The following is a 14681-nucleotide window of genomic DNA, read 5'->3' on the forward strand; positions in this document are numbered from 1 at the left end:
AGAAAGAAAGAAAGAAAGAAAGAAAGAAAGAAAGAAAGAAAGAAAGAAAGAAAGAAAGAAAGAAAGAAAGAAAGAAAGAAAGAAAGAAAGAAAGAAAGAAAGAAAGAAAGAAAGAAAGAAAGAAAGAAAGAAAGAAAGAAAGAAAGAAAGAAAGAAAGAAAGAAAGAAAGAAAGAAAGAAAGAAAGAAAGAAAGAAAGAAAGAAAGAAAGAAAGAAAGAAAGAAAGAAAGAAAGAAAGAAAGAAAGGAAGGAAGGAAGGAAAGGAAGGAAGAAGTTTAAGGATCTAAATTTTATCTAGAGTAAGAGTTTAAATCCTTTGTCTGTGGATGTGGGATCTTTATTACATGTTTGCTGTCTGTTCTTGGAAAGTGAAAACAGCCCTTCTCCATGTAAGACATATGCCATGAATATCACTTCTTTGAAGTTTGCAAGATCCTTAACTGTTATAGCAATTTGATTCATAAGCATATTAATAGAAAATATATTTTTTCAAAAAATTTAGAAATTGAGAAATGTAGCTTAAAATGCTTAGATAAATAACAACCTCCTATGTGAGTATTCCAATATTATAATAGTAAACAACCAGTATGATCACTTATGGTCACAGGAGATACATTACCTTTTCAGGATGTCTGGATTATCATATATGAGGTAACTACGACCAATGAATTGTGGGATTTCAATTGCTTCTGTAATGGCTGAAATGTATTAAAAATAAGATGCATGTTAGCTGTCGAAAGGAAGGAACGAGAGACTGTTTTGTTGACTTACTTCCACATCAACAGGTGGCCCAGAACCCAGTTGAACTTGCTCACAATGGCTTCCAAAAAGGCACTGCTAGTTTCTATGTAAATGCAAGGGTAGTAGCTGACGCAGGTCAAAGTATTGACTTCATGCCAAGGGCCTAATGTATTACTCCACCATAAACATCACTGTAGGAAAAGATGAAGTACTGGGAAAATGTGGCAGTTTTTTTTTCACTCCCTGTTATGACATTCCTCCACGGTGGCCCTAGCACCTCTAACAGCAGCGCAGATAAAGGATAGTTCTGGGAGGACATCCAAGCTGCCTTTCATCATTTTATGCCTCCTGAAAGCAAATGACACTATTCCAAAGGCTGCTGACAGAATGCACAAAGCCTCTCAACTGATGCAATCATCATGCACAGCAGTGCTGTCCAGGAGGGGTGAGTATGTGTTGCTCACTGATGCTCCCACAACACCTCACCAGAGACAGCCCATAGCACAGCTGTGTTGTGCAGTCCCAGTCCTTGCTGCAAGGTCAGCATGCACCATAACCAGTGCTGGAGATGGAGCTTCCCATTGGGAAAACTTTGATTTGTGATGCAAATCCTTGAACATCCATGACACAGAGTGTGCGGCAAGTGTGAGCACTGCCTTGAGGAGACTTTATTTTGAGTGAGCAGCCTATAGCTAGCTGCTGAGCTCTCGTGACTGCCTGTTGCATAAATATAAACCAATTTCATAAAATCAATAAAATAGCTAACTTCATCCTATTTTCCTCTTGAGAACTAATCCCCTCAATCCATTCCTAATCCCATCCATATAAATTGCTCACTTTTCAGAGCATGGATGCACACTCTCTTTGTACAAAACTGAGTCTGGCTGGGCTTTAAAAGTTCACTGTGACACAAAGCAATTGCTGTAGTCTGGCAGCCAACAACAGCAATAAAAAATTGAGCTCTTGGTTGCAAAGGGTGAGAATTTTAGGTAGTGACAAATGTCTGTTTCCATCCTTAGCGAAATCAGGAAAGCTGCCTAATGTGTCTAAAGAAACCGCTACAGCCTGCAGCCTGCCAGAACTGTTGGAAGACATGAGAAATGTGTTATGCACATTCAGATGCTGCCCACTTGGTCTTTCTGCACTGGACAGCCTCTGACCATACTGGAAGATTGCAAAGGGTGTCAGGAGCCCTTCTCCCTCTACTCTATTCTGTGCTGGTCCTACCGCCTTGCTGCTTCTGCCTTCAGCAGGAGAAGGGGCTAGTGCCATGCACAGCCCTTGACCTCACTCGGGTTTCCTCTACAGAGAAAAGCCTTGTGGATGTTTATCTCTTCTTACTCTTCACTATTCTCTTCACCTGTTGCACAGTATGTAACTGCAGAAAAACGTGTGAAGTTAAGCAGTACTTTGATACATGCAAGATCTTTGCAAATGGAAGAGAGTAGGATGAACAAGATGTCATAACAAACACCCTCACTCCCAGCTCATCACTATGCTGTTGGTTGGCACCGGAGCTCTCAAGCAGGGGTGAAGTCTGAACAACTACAGCGCAGCATGAGGGAGCACCTAGAGCTGCAAAGCACCTGCTGCCTCTACTGCTTTGCAAATGCAGGGACCAGCTCTGCAGCCACCACACTGTACTCGGCAGGTGCTCTGGATACAGTTTCAAATGTCAACAGGACAAGGCTGAAGGAAGTACAGTATAATGCTAGAAAATGTTTTGGCTTATTGACAGAAAATTGCCAGACTTAATGGCAATCCGGCATTCAGCTTGCTAAAGCAGACACAGGCACATAATGACAGAGAAGTTTTCGTATCATTTGCAGTACTTACTGTTGAGGCAGTAATTTCCACACTCTGCAGTGAGTAAGCAAAAAAAAAAAAAAAAAACAAAACAAGAACATTCTGGTTTTATTTTTCTATGGCATAATTTTCTCCCATTCAGTGGTCATCTACTTTCACGCCCACCTCTCATGCACAGGCATGATACCCACTTCCCGTTTGCATATGCAAGTATAATCACCTATGAAGGCAGCACACATGAGTGTTTTACCTCAACTATACATATTTGCCTGCCAGCCCAAGACACATAAAGATGCAGTTAGATAGGACAAGCACCAAATTTCTCTGCTGTTTTCAAGTATTAGCAACTCCCCATGGCTTATGCAGGGATCAACACTACACAGAGCATAGTGACAATTCACTGTTCTCTTCCATTTTGCAAGTATAAATAACCTTAATACTTATCACAGCTTGGACAGAAAATATAAATTGCAGTAATATCCCAGTAATGCTCTGTTGAATTCTCAGTCAATGATCCACTACAGCATCCAACTTGCATCTCATATCAAAACCATTTGAGTTTTTCAAAGTATGTATACCACTTTGGAGAAGGAGGCACAGTACCACACAAGCACTTTGTTTTTTCAGTGCCTGGAGTTACAGCAAGCAGGATAGAGTCTGCGCTGCCAGCCTTTCTTGCAGGGGCTGAGTGCACTAACCAAAGCCCTGTGCTGAAATAGTAGTGTCCATGCATATGCATGCTGCTTCAGCTTTGTCTACAGCCTACTGACGAGACACTGGTAATGGTAATTCTGAGAAATTTACACTGAGTTCATAAGGGTTGCTCTGGATAGAGGTGCAGGAGGAGGGCTTTCTGCACTCTCTGCACATCCATGAACACATGCCCCAGCTGCAAGCCATTCTCTTGCCTTAGCTCACTCTGGAGACCTGGGACTGCTCAGATACCATCTTGATGCCAGGAGTGCAGCACTCGGCAAAATCACAATTCTTCCTCCTCCCCACTGAGAAGCTGGGATAAATGACGCTGCTCCTGCTATTAGCTAGACCGCAATAACGTAAGCGAAGGGGTTTCTTGCATTGTTTTTTAATAAATGTTTTTGTTCTAAGACATTGTCTTTCTGTGGAAGAAAAGGTCAATCTATTCATCATGATTTAACCAAAGCAACTATTTTTTACTTTGATGTTTATGCCTGTGATAAATGAAAGAGTGGGTGAAGACAATAATGTCACTCAGCTCTTTTTAACTTAGTTTGCTATTACACAGGAAAGCATTTCCTTAGGGATTTTTCAAGACAATTCTGATGGAAGGGAAATACCTCCACCTAGTGGAATCACATTTATTCCTTTATTCAAGGTTATTCATGCAATGTGGACGTTTTCCTGAGTCTCAGAAGTGAAATACTGCAGTGGCTCCGAGGAAAAAAAAACTACGTGTGCCTAGGCAGGCTCTCCTCCTTGGTGGTCTCCATTGCTATACTAAGGCAGGATCTGTGCAGATGTTGAAACTGCTGAGTAGTAATGTCTATTAAAGGATTAGTCTTTTCTGAATATGAGAGCAGAGTTTGTCATTAGTACTGGGGAGGATTAAATTACAAGGGTTATCCATCCTCGTGCTTCAGAATGTAAAATAATCCCTGGCTGAAGGACAGTGGCAGGAACTGCCCCTTTATATAGTCTGTGTAACCAGGGAGGTGGGAGATATATGAAGTATTCAGTGCTGAGCACTGCAAGCGATCAGATAGCGGGCTGCTGTCTATGAATTATTGTTCCTTGCTGGAATAACAGTTATGATGTTCCTAAATAACAAAATGAATTCTTCCCTGAGTACACAGAACGTGCATGAATGCAAAGGGAGCCCTGTCCTCCAGGATTTCTATTTCAAGAAATGTGTGCAACAATTGTAGGTGTTAAATCTCTCCCTGTTTTTGCAAACAATTCTCAACTGAGATGCAGCCATTATTACCTTTCTGGCAATGCTGTCCATCAAATCCCAGGGGACAGTCACATTCATAGCTGTCTTTCTTGGGAACACAGCTGCCTCCATTTGCACATGGAGAGCCCACACAGGGGTGGGCAGCATTTACTAGGTTGACTCCAAAAGTGAAATCCTGTTTCACATCAATTGTTCGGTCATTCAAGATAATCTAGAGGTTAAAAAGAAAGAAATGGAGGAAGAAAAAAATACTTATTGAAGTCTTAAAGGCTTTTCATGTTGCACTGCTAGTCAGAAGACTTCTCTGTAAGACTTCAGAGAAAGGTAATCCTTGAAATATGGCCAACAATCTGTTTCTTGGGATCAAAGTGTTTTCCAGGAACTGGTCCAACAAATTCTATTGCTCACTTTGACCTGTTGAAGATAAATTTCTTTTGTGTTTCATGGCAGAGAACTAGGCAACCCCTATATGGAGAGAAGCAGTGCGGGATTTACTGATCTGTTCTCCGAATACTGAGCCATGAGCAATGACTGGAAAATCAGATGAGCACTGCTGAGAAAAAATGTCTCTGAGATCAGGAATCCCCCAAGAGACCAGTGTTGACAACAGGAACACTATGTAGAACAGCTTGTTTTTCATGTTTTCTATTGCTTTCTAGCAAATCTTGCTGGAAAGAAGCTTGAGTTAAGAGCAGAAGATAAACACAATGACCTAACAAAACAGTCTGTGTACAAACCAAGGAGAATTGTTAAATGCTGGGATTTTCCCAATGTGTCAGTAACATATGTTCTCCAGTTAAACTGACATTTCTATAATTTCAGCTGACACCACAGGTTACATCTGTGCATTCAGCTCCTGACCTCAGCTACATCAAGATAGGAAATCTATTTCCACAAACAAGGTCAGAAGTGAGCATTTTAACTATTAACTCAAATTACAATTAACTCAGACAATATATCTTAGTAGGTTTATTTGGGAAGGGGGAATTGCATGAAGACCTTATCCTCTGAGACAGCGCTGAACAACTTCAACAGTAGTCCTGTCATGAGTAACGACCAGTGAAGAGCCCATCACCCTTCCAGCTTCTTTAACTTCCAGCTGCATTGTGCCAGAAGTTAACACGCTCCCACTCTTACAATGTGTATGTTATTTCTGCATTTAGATTGTCTTCAGTTTCCAGTCCTTATTTCACATTGTGCCTTTTCCTGCATCATTTGGAAGAAATCTCATACTCATACAGAAATTAGCAGATCACAGCAAAGTCAATTCCTTAGCCATAGCTGAGTCTTCTAAATAGACTGAGATCTTAGGCCCTTCCTATACCTATTTCCAGTGCTTAGGGATGTTTGCAGCTTTATTTCTATTCCATTCTTCAAAATTCTGCTATGTGTGAACACAGCTAGTCTCCAGGGCCTGAGAGGCTGACAGTACTCTTCCCTGACTTCCCATCTATGCTCTTGCTACACCAGAAAAGTAACAGTGAATACTCCACATTTCTAAAACATCAATGCCTCTGTACTCTAGGGTACAGTCCCTCACCATGCAAGTGTGATCTATGTTCTTTGCTCCCTATCTGGTTGTTCAAATCACACAATGTTTGTCAATTCACCTTTCCAAACATATTCATGTAACTGATCTGTGCTCACCGCTATTACTGATTCCTTCAGTTCTCTTGTATTTCATGTTTTCCACTAAATAACTGACACACATACTGAAAAATGGTAGATCTTGATCAATGGATGAAACCATTAACCATTGAAATTATTCTTCTGTCCTTGATTAATTATTATGACATGCATTGCCAGGGCTTTATATTTGTTAATTAAAGTTGATGCAAATATTTACTCATTTTAAATACTGAGAATTGAAGGCCAATTTTTGGGCATTATCCAAATTATTTTAGATATGCTTAAGTTAGATCACATATTACTTCAACCTGAAATCCCATTTAAGTACTTATTCAGAATGTTATATTAATGTGTATCTCTTTTCCAGAAGAGGATTACACCTATGCAAATGTAGAATGTCATATACAGTTTGCCAACAATGAAAAAGATATTCCCCATGGGAGTTGGACTCAATGATCTCTAGAGGTCCCTTCTGATCCTGCAATTCTGTGTTTCATACACCCCAAATAAAAGCATACAAAGGGAAAGAAGAGGGGAGAGCAACTGTTGTGTGGTACAACATTATTCTAGCTGATCTGGAAGCCACTTAAATTTGCATCTATTTGCTCATTGTTGTACTGGTTCTATCATGTTCTTAGCATCTCAGTGTGCAGTCCTTGAAGTATCTGAGGATCTTCCTTCTATTTATTTGTATATATGTACGTAATGTTAAAGAACACTTCCAGGACTCTAATCTAGAAAAAGGATTATGCATCTATCTCCACTTGCTCCTGCATGGCTTTTGCTCTCTCTTTAGTGCAGAAACTAATTAGGACACACTTACCAGCTGTTCAAGTTAGAAAGAATTTCCATTGTGAAATATGTGTTTAATCATTTCATGTTGCGCTCCAGAGGTGATTTTGGATACTGTCAGTGCTATATGGTCTAGTTTACACATGAAGAGTCCACTGGGTGGGATATATGGGAAAATGGAAATAAATGACTTTAGCATGTTACTCTGGCACATACCTTTTGAATGCTCCCAGTGAAGGGTCTGAGGATCCCAGAGTTCTTCTTCACCGTATCGTAACTGGGGACTCCACCAAGAAATATCTCAGAGCTGCACTTAATCTGTGTGAAAGCGCCCTGCAAGAAACACAGGAGTAGCATTTTATCGGAGTAGCTGGAGCAATGCTTGTTTATTTGGTTTGGCTTACATTAGATGTTACAGCTTATTTAATGCCACATTACTTCTATTAACTTCATATCTTCTTGCAATTCTGTCAAGAAAGCTACTACAGAATAATCCTTAATGCCCAACTTTATCCTCATTGAGCCAGCTGAAAAACCTCCCACGTTTCAAAATGAGAAAACTGTAGGAAGAATCAAGAGAGAGCTTTGAAGCAATACCAAATTTCTTTTCTCCTTACTTACTTATTCAGCTCACACTCTGACTGCTGACTGCACATGTAGCTATCCGCAATGTGTTGAGGTACACAGAACCCAAATGAGGCTTGTGAAGCTAAAACCAAGGCAAGGTCTGTGCAACAGAGACTCAATCAATGTTTCCAACAACGTTGGAAGTAAATCCATAGCAAAATGGAGGAAAAGTTGGGTTTGAATTAGTTGCTAAAAGTATTTGCTAGGATACCTGATGGACTATCAGTTTCTTAGTGTGAATCATTTACCGGGTAAGGACAGGACAACTATGCAATGCCATATGCATATGCAAATGCAGCTCCCAGACAACTTCCTTCAGCAGTTGCACTGCAGCACTTACAGAAAAAAATGAGTGTTCATCTTGACCCACGTTGTAGAGGAATCTCAACTGTGCTTGAACATTTTCCTACTCAAGCTGCTTCTTAAGAGACAACTGGAATTTCAACTGATTTACACATTTCAAGAAAACTCCTTTAAATGGTTTCCTCATTTGAATTAAAAAAGAAAGAAAGAGAGAAAGAAAGAGAGAAAGAAAGAGAGAAAGAGAGAGAGAGAAAGAGAGAGAGAGAGAGAGAAAGAGAGAAAGAGAGAAAGAGAGAAAGAAGTAGATTCTTCTGCTAATAGAATTTAGAATGAGGTTTTATGGCCAGATTTTTCATTTGGAAACTATAAAAGACATTTTATAGTAAAAGGCAGCTCTAGTCTCAGGTAGTTGGAATAAAGAAGTACCTCTGTATGTACACTCAAGGGAAATACGAAATACCCTGTTTGGCTTTTTGCAAGCATGATTTCACCTTATTAAAACTCACTATGACCTCTCAGTGATAAAAGAATAAAATGTGAACCCCTGTGAGTGGGGCTGGCCTTACTCTGCCATAAAAGTTGCTTTTGCAAGGATAAGACAAAGAAACAATTTTCTTTTTACTTACCTATCCAACACAATATTCAGAGAGATAAAGACAGGACTTTGTGCACAGATTTTTCATTTCACTTTTCTCAAGATATTGCATCTCATGGTGTACAGTTTCATGGTTCAACTGACTCAGCTAGAACAATTAAGTGCCAGGAAAAGAACCTAAAGAACTTGAATGAACTCCCAGAAATGTGAGTCCAGCTGCACAGTGTGAGCAGGTAAGGCCATGGTTTCATCTGCCTTTATAGAATTCTTGTACTTACAGGGAAGACAATGTTACATAAGGAAACGTGTCCCTGAAGTGTACTTTTGTCAGCTTGTAAGAGCTTTGACAGCAGCCTGTTGGCTTATGATGTGATTATTCTACAAACTAACAGCTGTATTCATATATATACTCACATACATATTAATGAGAACTTAGATCATATGCTCACCTCTGCCATGCCTTCTACTGGCTTTTGTTTGTCCACTTGTAGGATACCATTCTTCGCAGTGCGAGACACTCGCAGCTCATGCCATTGACCCAGACTGACAGGTTCTTCACTCCTATTTTAAAAGGAAGAAAGATTTATGTATCTTATACTTTTGTCCTTCTAATATTTTCAAATAACTGCTATGCTAAAAGTCAATTTTCCTTCGGATTATTTTCTTAAAAAAATAATAATCCATCAAGTTTCCGTTTAGCTACAAGGAAGAAACATAATGCCTGAGGCTTATCACTAAAGAAAATAAGATTGTGTTCCTACCACAAACAACTATCTCTTTACTCTTGTTTATAAAAGAAACATCTAAATAATCAGAATTCACTTCATCTAGCTCCGAATTACTTCTTATGCTCAATCATTTGTAAAGTGTAAAGGAAATTTTTTGGCTCAGTTGTACATTCTTATTTCATGATGACATAAGCCTGGAGATAAAATTTCCCATTTAATGTTCATTTAGCCCCCCATCCTCCCTTCTCTTTTAAAACAGAAGTGCTTTGTACTGGCTTATCAGCTCTATTTATGCATCTTGTTCCAGTGAAATCCACACACACACACAAGAAGCCTGCACATTAAGGGGAAGTAACTAAAATATGATCCTAATGATGTGATGAAATCCTGGACAGGAACAATAATCCCCAGTTGTGTAAAGCATTCTCCAGTCTCAAAGCAAGTCTTTGAAGACTGTTCTTAGAATATCGATTGGTTCAATTCTAATTCGAATAGCAGAGTACTTAATGGTCAAAATTGTTTTCCCCTTCAGAAGTTCTACAGAACTTGCCAATTAGTATAAAAGTTAAAACATTTTATGTCTAAATGATAATTTGCAGCCATTCCCCCAGGAGTGATAAAACCTGTGTTTCATACACCAGTCAAGCTGAAAAAATCAGAAATGGTGTTATTTGGGATACTTCAGCACTTTTTAGCTTTTTCTTTATGAGAAAGTATAAATAAATATGAAATTTTCAGATTGATTTAAATGCTGATTTAAAAAAAAAAGATGTATCAATTTCAAAATGTGCAAATATGAGCTCCTTTCCTTTTTTATTTCTGTATAATTTGAAATATTTTTATTGCATTTACATCGCTCCTTCAAATTTCTTCAAAGTTTGTATCTGTCTTTATTTGGAAGATATTAACAATAATTACTTTGACAGTTGTTTCAGAGAACCCGAAAAAACACATATCACTGAGCAATGCTATTTGCCTTTTCCTCTTTTTTGTGTGTGGTAGCATTTATTGTTTAATTACTTGGGGTAAATTAATAGGTAACAGAATTTCATCACCTTAGTATATAAATATTTAATAAGAAACCAATGGGTTTGGATGCCTAATAAGTGCCACCACATATATTTCATCTCCTCACTGTCACCACTGCTCAAATGCACTGTGCATCACCTCACTGTACTCAAACCCACTGTTTGGTACCCAGAAATATACAGCAAGCACTAATGTATGCCATTCAGTGGCACACCTTCGCTTCATACACGCTCCCATGTCAGATGCCATTTTGTCAGACTGCCCCTCTGCTGCCATCTGTCACACAGCAACATGGAACAGGACATTGTTGGGAAGGTTCAGCCTCTATTGTCATACTACCAAGATCTGGCTCTGGACCAACATTATAAAATAGGAGGCATCACTTCCTGAGCTCCCTCATATTTCTTGGATTCATGGGGTTTTTGAAAGCTGCGAATATGGTAGTGCTTCTTTCCAGTACTGGAACTCCTGATTCTTTGTGTGCCTATGGGCTAATGATTACTTTTTCCAGGACAAACTGGACCTTAGAAAATACTCCATACAATAAAATTATTGATCCTGCAACATGTGGCCATGGGATACAGCAAATTTTTACATCCTGGTTTTGCCTGGCTTTGGTTTTGCCTTCACTCAGCAGCCCTTCTTCTTCCTGAGCACCTTATGCACACTACGCTTCTTCCAGCTTGGCTCATCTGTGGCAAAATCCTGACTGCTGCTTCTGACTCACTGAAATACCTTCTGTTTTCCATATCCTTAATTACAAATACATTGTAGTTGTGTTCCAGTCATATTCTAATATTTAACAGCTTGGTCATGTGGAAGAGATAGGATGACCAGAACTGTATCCCCATAAAAGGTAGGACAAAAGATAGGTGAGAATTATTACGATGAAGACTAAAGCAGACTGTTAAGCTGGTACTGCATAAACAGGCATGCATATTTCATTTAAGAACTGACATAACTGATGGCAGGGTGCAAGTTGCCCATGTTACAAGAGGATGTAAAATGGAGACAGGGCTGAGCACTGGTATGTTCCATGAAGATATGACTGGAGTAGGCAGCAGAATACAGGTTAATTATACCAAGATAACAGCAACCTGATGTGCATCAGACAGGGCAAGTTCACTACGACACCTGGAGTTAAGTAGTCAGTGCCTGAGCTGAAAATTAACTACCCCACCTGAAGCTTGTGTGCTTGGGCACAGGAAAGGAGGGAGCAAGAAGTTACAGCTCCAGAAATGAAGTTAATGCCATGTAAAGAAGGTAATCAGTTGAATGTAAGAGGAACCAGGGTTCATGGGTTTTGATTCACATCTAAAGGCTGAAAAGGATTGCTCTATGCACCAGTGCTATGCCTCCTTAAACATAAACTTGTTAAACTGATGATGCACAGTCAACCTCAAACTTGTCCTTTCCTCGTCTAAGTGCCTGACCATGCAATTGACACAACATGCACTGAAAATAAATGTATCTAAGTTATTGTTTAACAGCTTCTCTAATGTGTGGAACAATTCTGGCAACCTTCCACTCATCTTGGCAGCCTCAAAAATCTCCCCCCATTACTCATCAATCACACCAGACTCATTCCTACTACACTCAACTCAGTGTTAATTGGTGTGCTGCTCTCTCTTGTGCTTTCCAATAGAAAGGGGCAGTTTCCAACCTTAGGCACAAGCCTCTGGCTCTCAGCACATTTTACAAGCCCCATACCTCTTGGCTGAACTTTAATCCAAGATGTTCTGCAGCACTACAGTATTCTTTGGTGGGAAAATGATATCTACTTTAAAGTATTGTGGTTACCAGTAGGAGGAATTAGATGTAATCAGAAAGAAATTGAAGGCTATTGTAAGAGTCACTTTGGGTTCGAGCAAAGGTCTTTCACATAAGATATTTCTGACAGTTTGGTCAGATAAAAGAACAGGGCAAGTTTGGAATGATACTTTCCTTGATGTATCCTCCAAGCTTCTGGCAACATGTTATTTAGCAATTTCCTGAGTTGAAGGCTGCATCCGTACAATTGTGTTTGATCTCCCTCAATGGATCTTTCTTTGGATTTGTCTAAGTTTTTTTCTGAACCTATTTATAGTTTTGGCATCTGAAACATGCAGTGACGATTAGTTTCCACAACTTATTTATGTGCTGTCTGGGAAAAAAAAGTCTTCTATGCTTGTTACTATTTGTTTTGCAGTCTCCTGCACAATTCCCGCACAAATAAAAAAATGCAGAATAATCATTTTTTGTTCATCTCCATGTTCCATTCACAGTTTCAAAATCCTAATTGTACTTCCATTAGTCTCTTTGAAATGATCTTCCACTTGTGGAAATTGTTACTTTACCTTTCCTGGATATCAACGCTATTCCTCTTCTTTTAATTCTGCTGATTTCTTTTGAAATTAAGTGACTACAGCTGCAGGAAGTTTTCAAGACAGTGTGCATCATGAATTTTTGCAGATGCATTGTTCTTTATTTCATTCCTAAAAACTCTTTGCATTCTAATTGCATTTTTGTATTTGTCTCCAAGCAGCTAGCTGTTGGTTGCACAGGACTATCTATGATTACTCTAGAATCCTCCCCTATGTGACAACACTAACTGCATCTCCACAGCTGTGAATTGTTGGTATTGTGCATTATTTTGCACTAGTCCTAATGATATTTCATCTTTGTGTTTATAATGAGTGAATTTGTATGTATTAGTCTTCATTCAGTGGAAAATCAACGTATTTCTCTTAATTGCAGTACAGCCATAATTCCTAGTGTCCACAGAAAAGACATGATACACAAGACTTGCAGGCACTGTGTACGTTTTTCATAAGCTTTACACAGATTATTTCTATATATTAGGTCAGTCTGGTCAAACTGGGACTGCAGCCAAGGTACTGAGTGCCTCTGTTCAGCTCACTGCCTTTTCTACAAACACTGGGAACAACTATTCAAGGACTGGGCACTCATTTACACACAAAGAAAAGCCCTTTTTGAGGCATCTCATTGCTCCTGTCCTACGCCATTATTTTAGGATGAGATGAATCATTCTCAGATGGTGTCTGGGAGCCTGGGTGACTCATATAAATCAGACAATAATCTTTAAGACTGCTAGGTAAATTGGGTATTGCTCTTAGATCCCCAAAGAAGCAAGACTACGCAATAGAGGGGACCTGGAGTTGTATCTTGTTGTGACATCTCCATCCCAGTACTTACTGCCTGCAATCAGGCAGGAGACCAGGGAGGATGATGATCACAAGACTGCTGCAGTACAATTCTGTGTCTAGAAATATATATAAACATTTATCAACCTCCTAATTACCAGTGGCACAATGTATGGAGGTAAGAATGAATTTCTGCAATAACACACAGAAAGAAAAATAACATCTGCAGTAAGACAGTGACATGATGTGGAAACAGTGAGAAGTCTTTGAAACAAAGCAAGATGTTGTCCCTGCAAGTGCAGTGGTAGTGCTTCTGTGCCTTCTTAGAAGAAGCAGGCAGTACAAACAGATGGGCTTCCATACTTCATTATACGATATTCTTCTTTTCAACTCACTCCTCTCCTGGGAATGATCTGTGGCATTGTTGGAAGGGAAATATGACAAATGAGATTGTACCTGATGACAGCCGTTCCTGAGCCGCAATCAAATCTGAACTCCACGTAACCAGCCACCATATTGATAGAGAGGAAGTCTTTGCTGTTTGTGTCATAGCTGTACAAAAGGACACCAGTCTCTAAATCTGGACGAAATGTCATCTCAAACTCCATGAAGGAAAGATAGTTCTGTGGTTCCAAGGGCCAGGGTGTGCTAGCAAACGATCTTAAGGATTCATTGAACTGAGGTATGGCCAGGGTGAGTGCTGGAAATCCAGAATACACAAGTAGGTCACTTGAGGCTCAAACGTAAGGAGTAACTAACCTACCAACCAGTATCAGTTCCCTTTATTTTGTGCTTAAAGCTAACACAAAAGGAAACAACTCAGGAATTTCGTCATCAAAATTAGAAATATTTTTTATCATAGCCAGAATCATTTAACTCCTTTATCTCTCCTTCTCCCAAGGATGCTATATGTAGTAGAAAATTTTGTGCTTTACTGTGATTAATACATCTCTGTAGACATTTACTGCAGTGTTTTTCAAAGTAATAAGCAATGCGTGGCATCATGAAAAACTGTATTCCAAACACTAATTTGGTAACTAGTTATTTTAATCTCTGCAATTTCAACATAAAATTGATATTTGGTCCTTTATATTTAGAATACAAAACTGATGCTGGTTAAAACAAAACTGTGGATTTCTTTAGGGTGATTGTGTAACTGTGGAGCTGAAAAGGGAGACTGAGAAGCTTAATTGTAGTTAATTTAAATAGTTAATTTGAATAAGAGGCCAAGTTTAAGAATCTCTGACTAAATAGAGATTGCATGTAGCCCCAGACTGAGTGTCAGGCAGGATTTCAATGTGTGATTTTAATAAGATGAAATAATATTGAGTACTTGCCTTCTATCAGTTAATAAC

General features: G+C 39.2%; 1 protein-coding gene across 4 annotated transcripts in view; it reads right to left on the reverse strand.

Moving 5' to 3' along the window:
* The window catches only part of EGFLAM (EGF like, fibronectin type III and laminin G domains), a 76588-nt gene that overhangs the window by 7839 nt on the left and 54068 nt on the right, over positions 1-14681 (reverse strand). For 3 of the 4 annotated variants that reach the window (XM_042875390.1, XM_042875391.1, XM_042875389.1), the window contains 5 exons: positions 13783-14026; positions 8876-8987; positions 7118-7234; positions 4511-4691; positions 620-698 (listed from right to left, as the gene is read on the reverse strand). In XM_042875390.1, the coding sequence (XP_042731324.1) occupies positions 620-698; positions 4511-4691; positions 7118-7234; positions 8876-8987; positions 13783-14026 (733 nt within the window). The other variant, XM_042875392.1, reaches the window with a different exon arrangement.

Source organism: Lagopus leucura, unplaced genomic scaffold, assembly GCF_019238085.1.
Source record: "Lagopus leucura isolate 7727_CA_CO unplaced genomic scaffold, USGS_WTPT01 Super-Scaffold_100014, whole genome shotgun sequence".
NCBI lineage: Eukaryota > Metazoa > Chordata > Aves > Galliformes > Phasianidae > Lagopus > Lagopus leucura.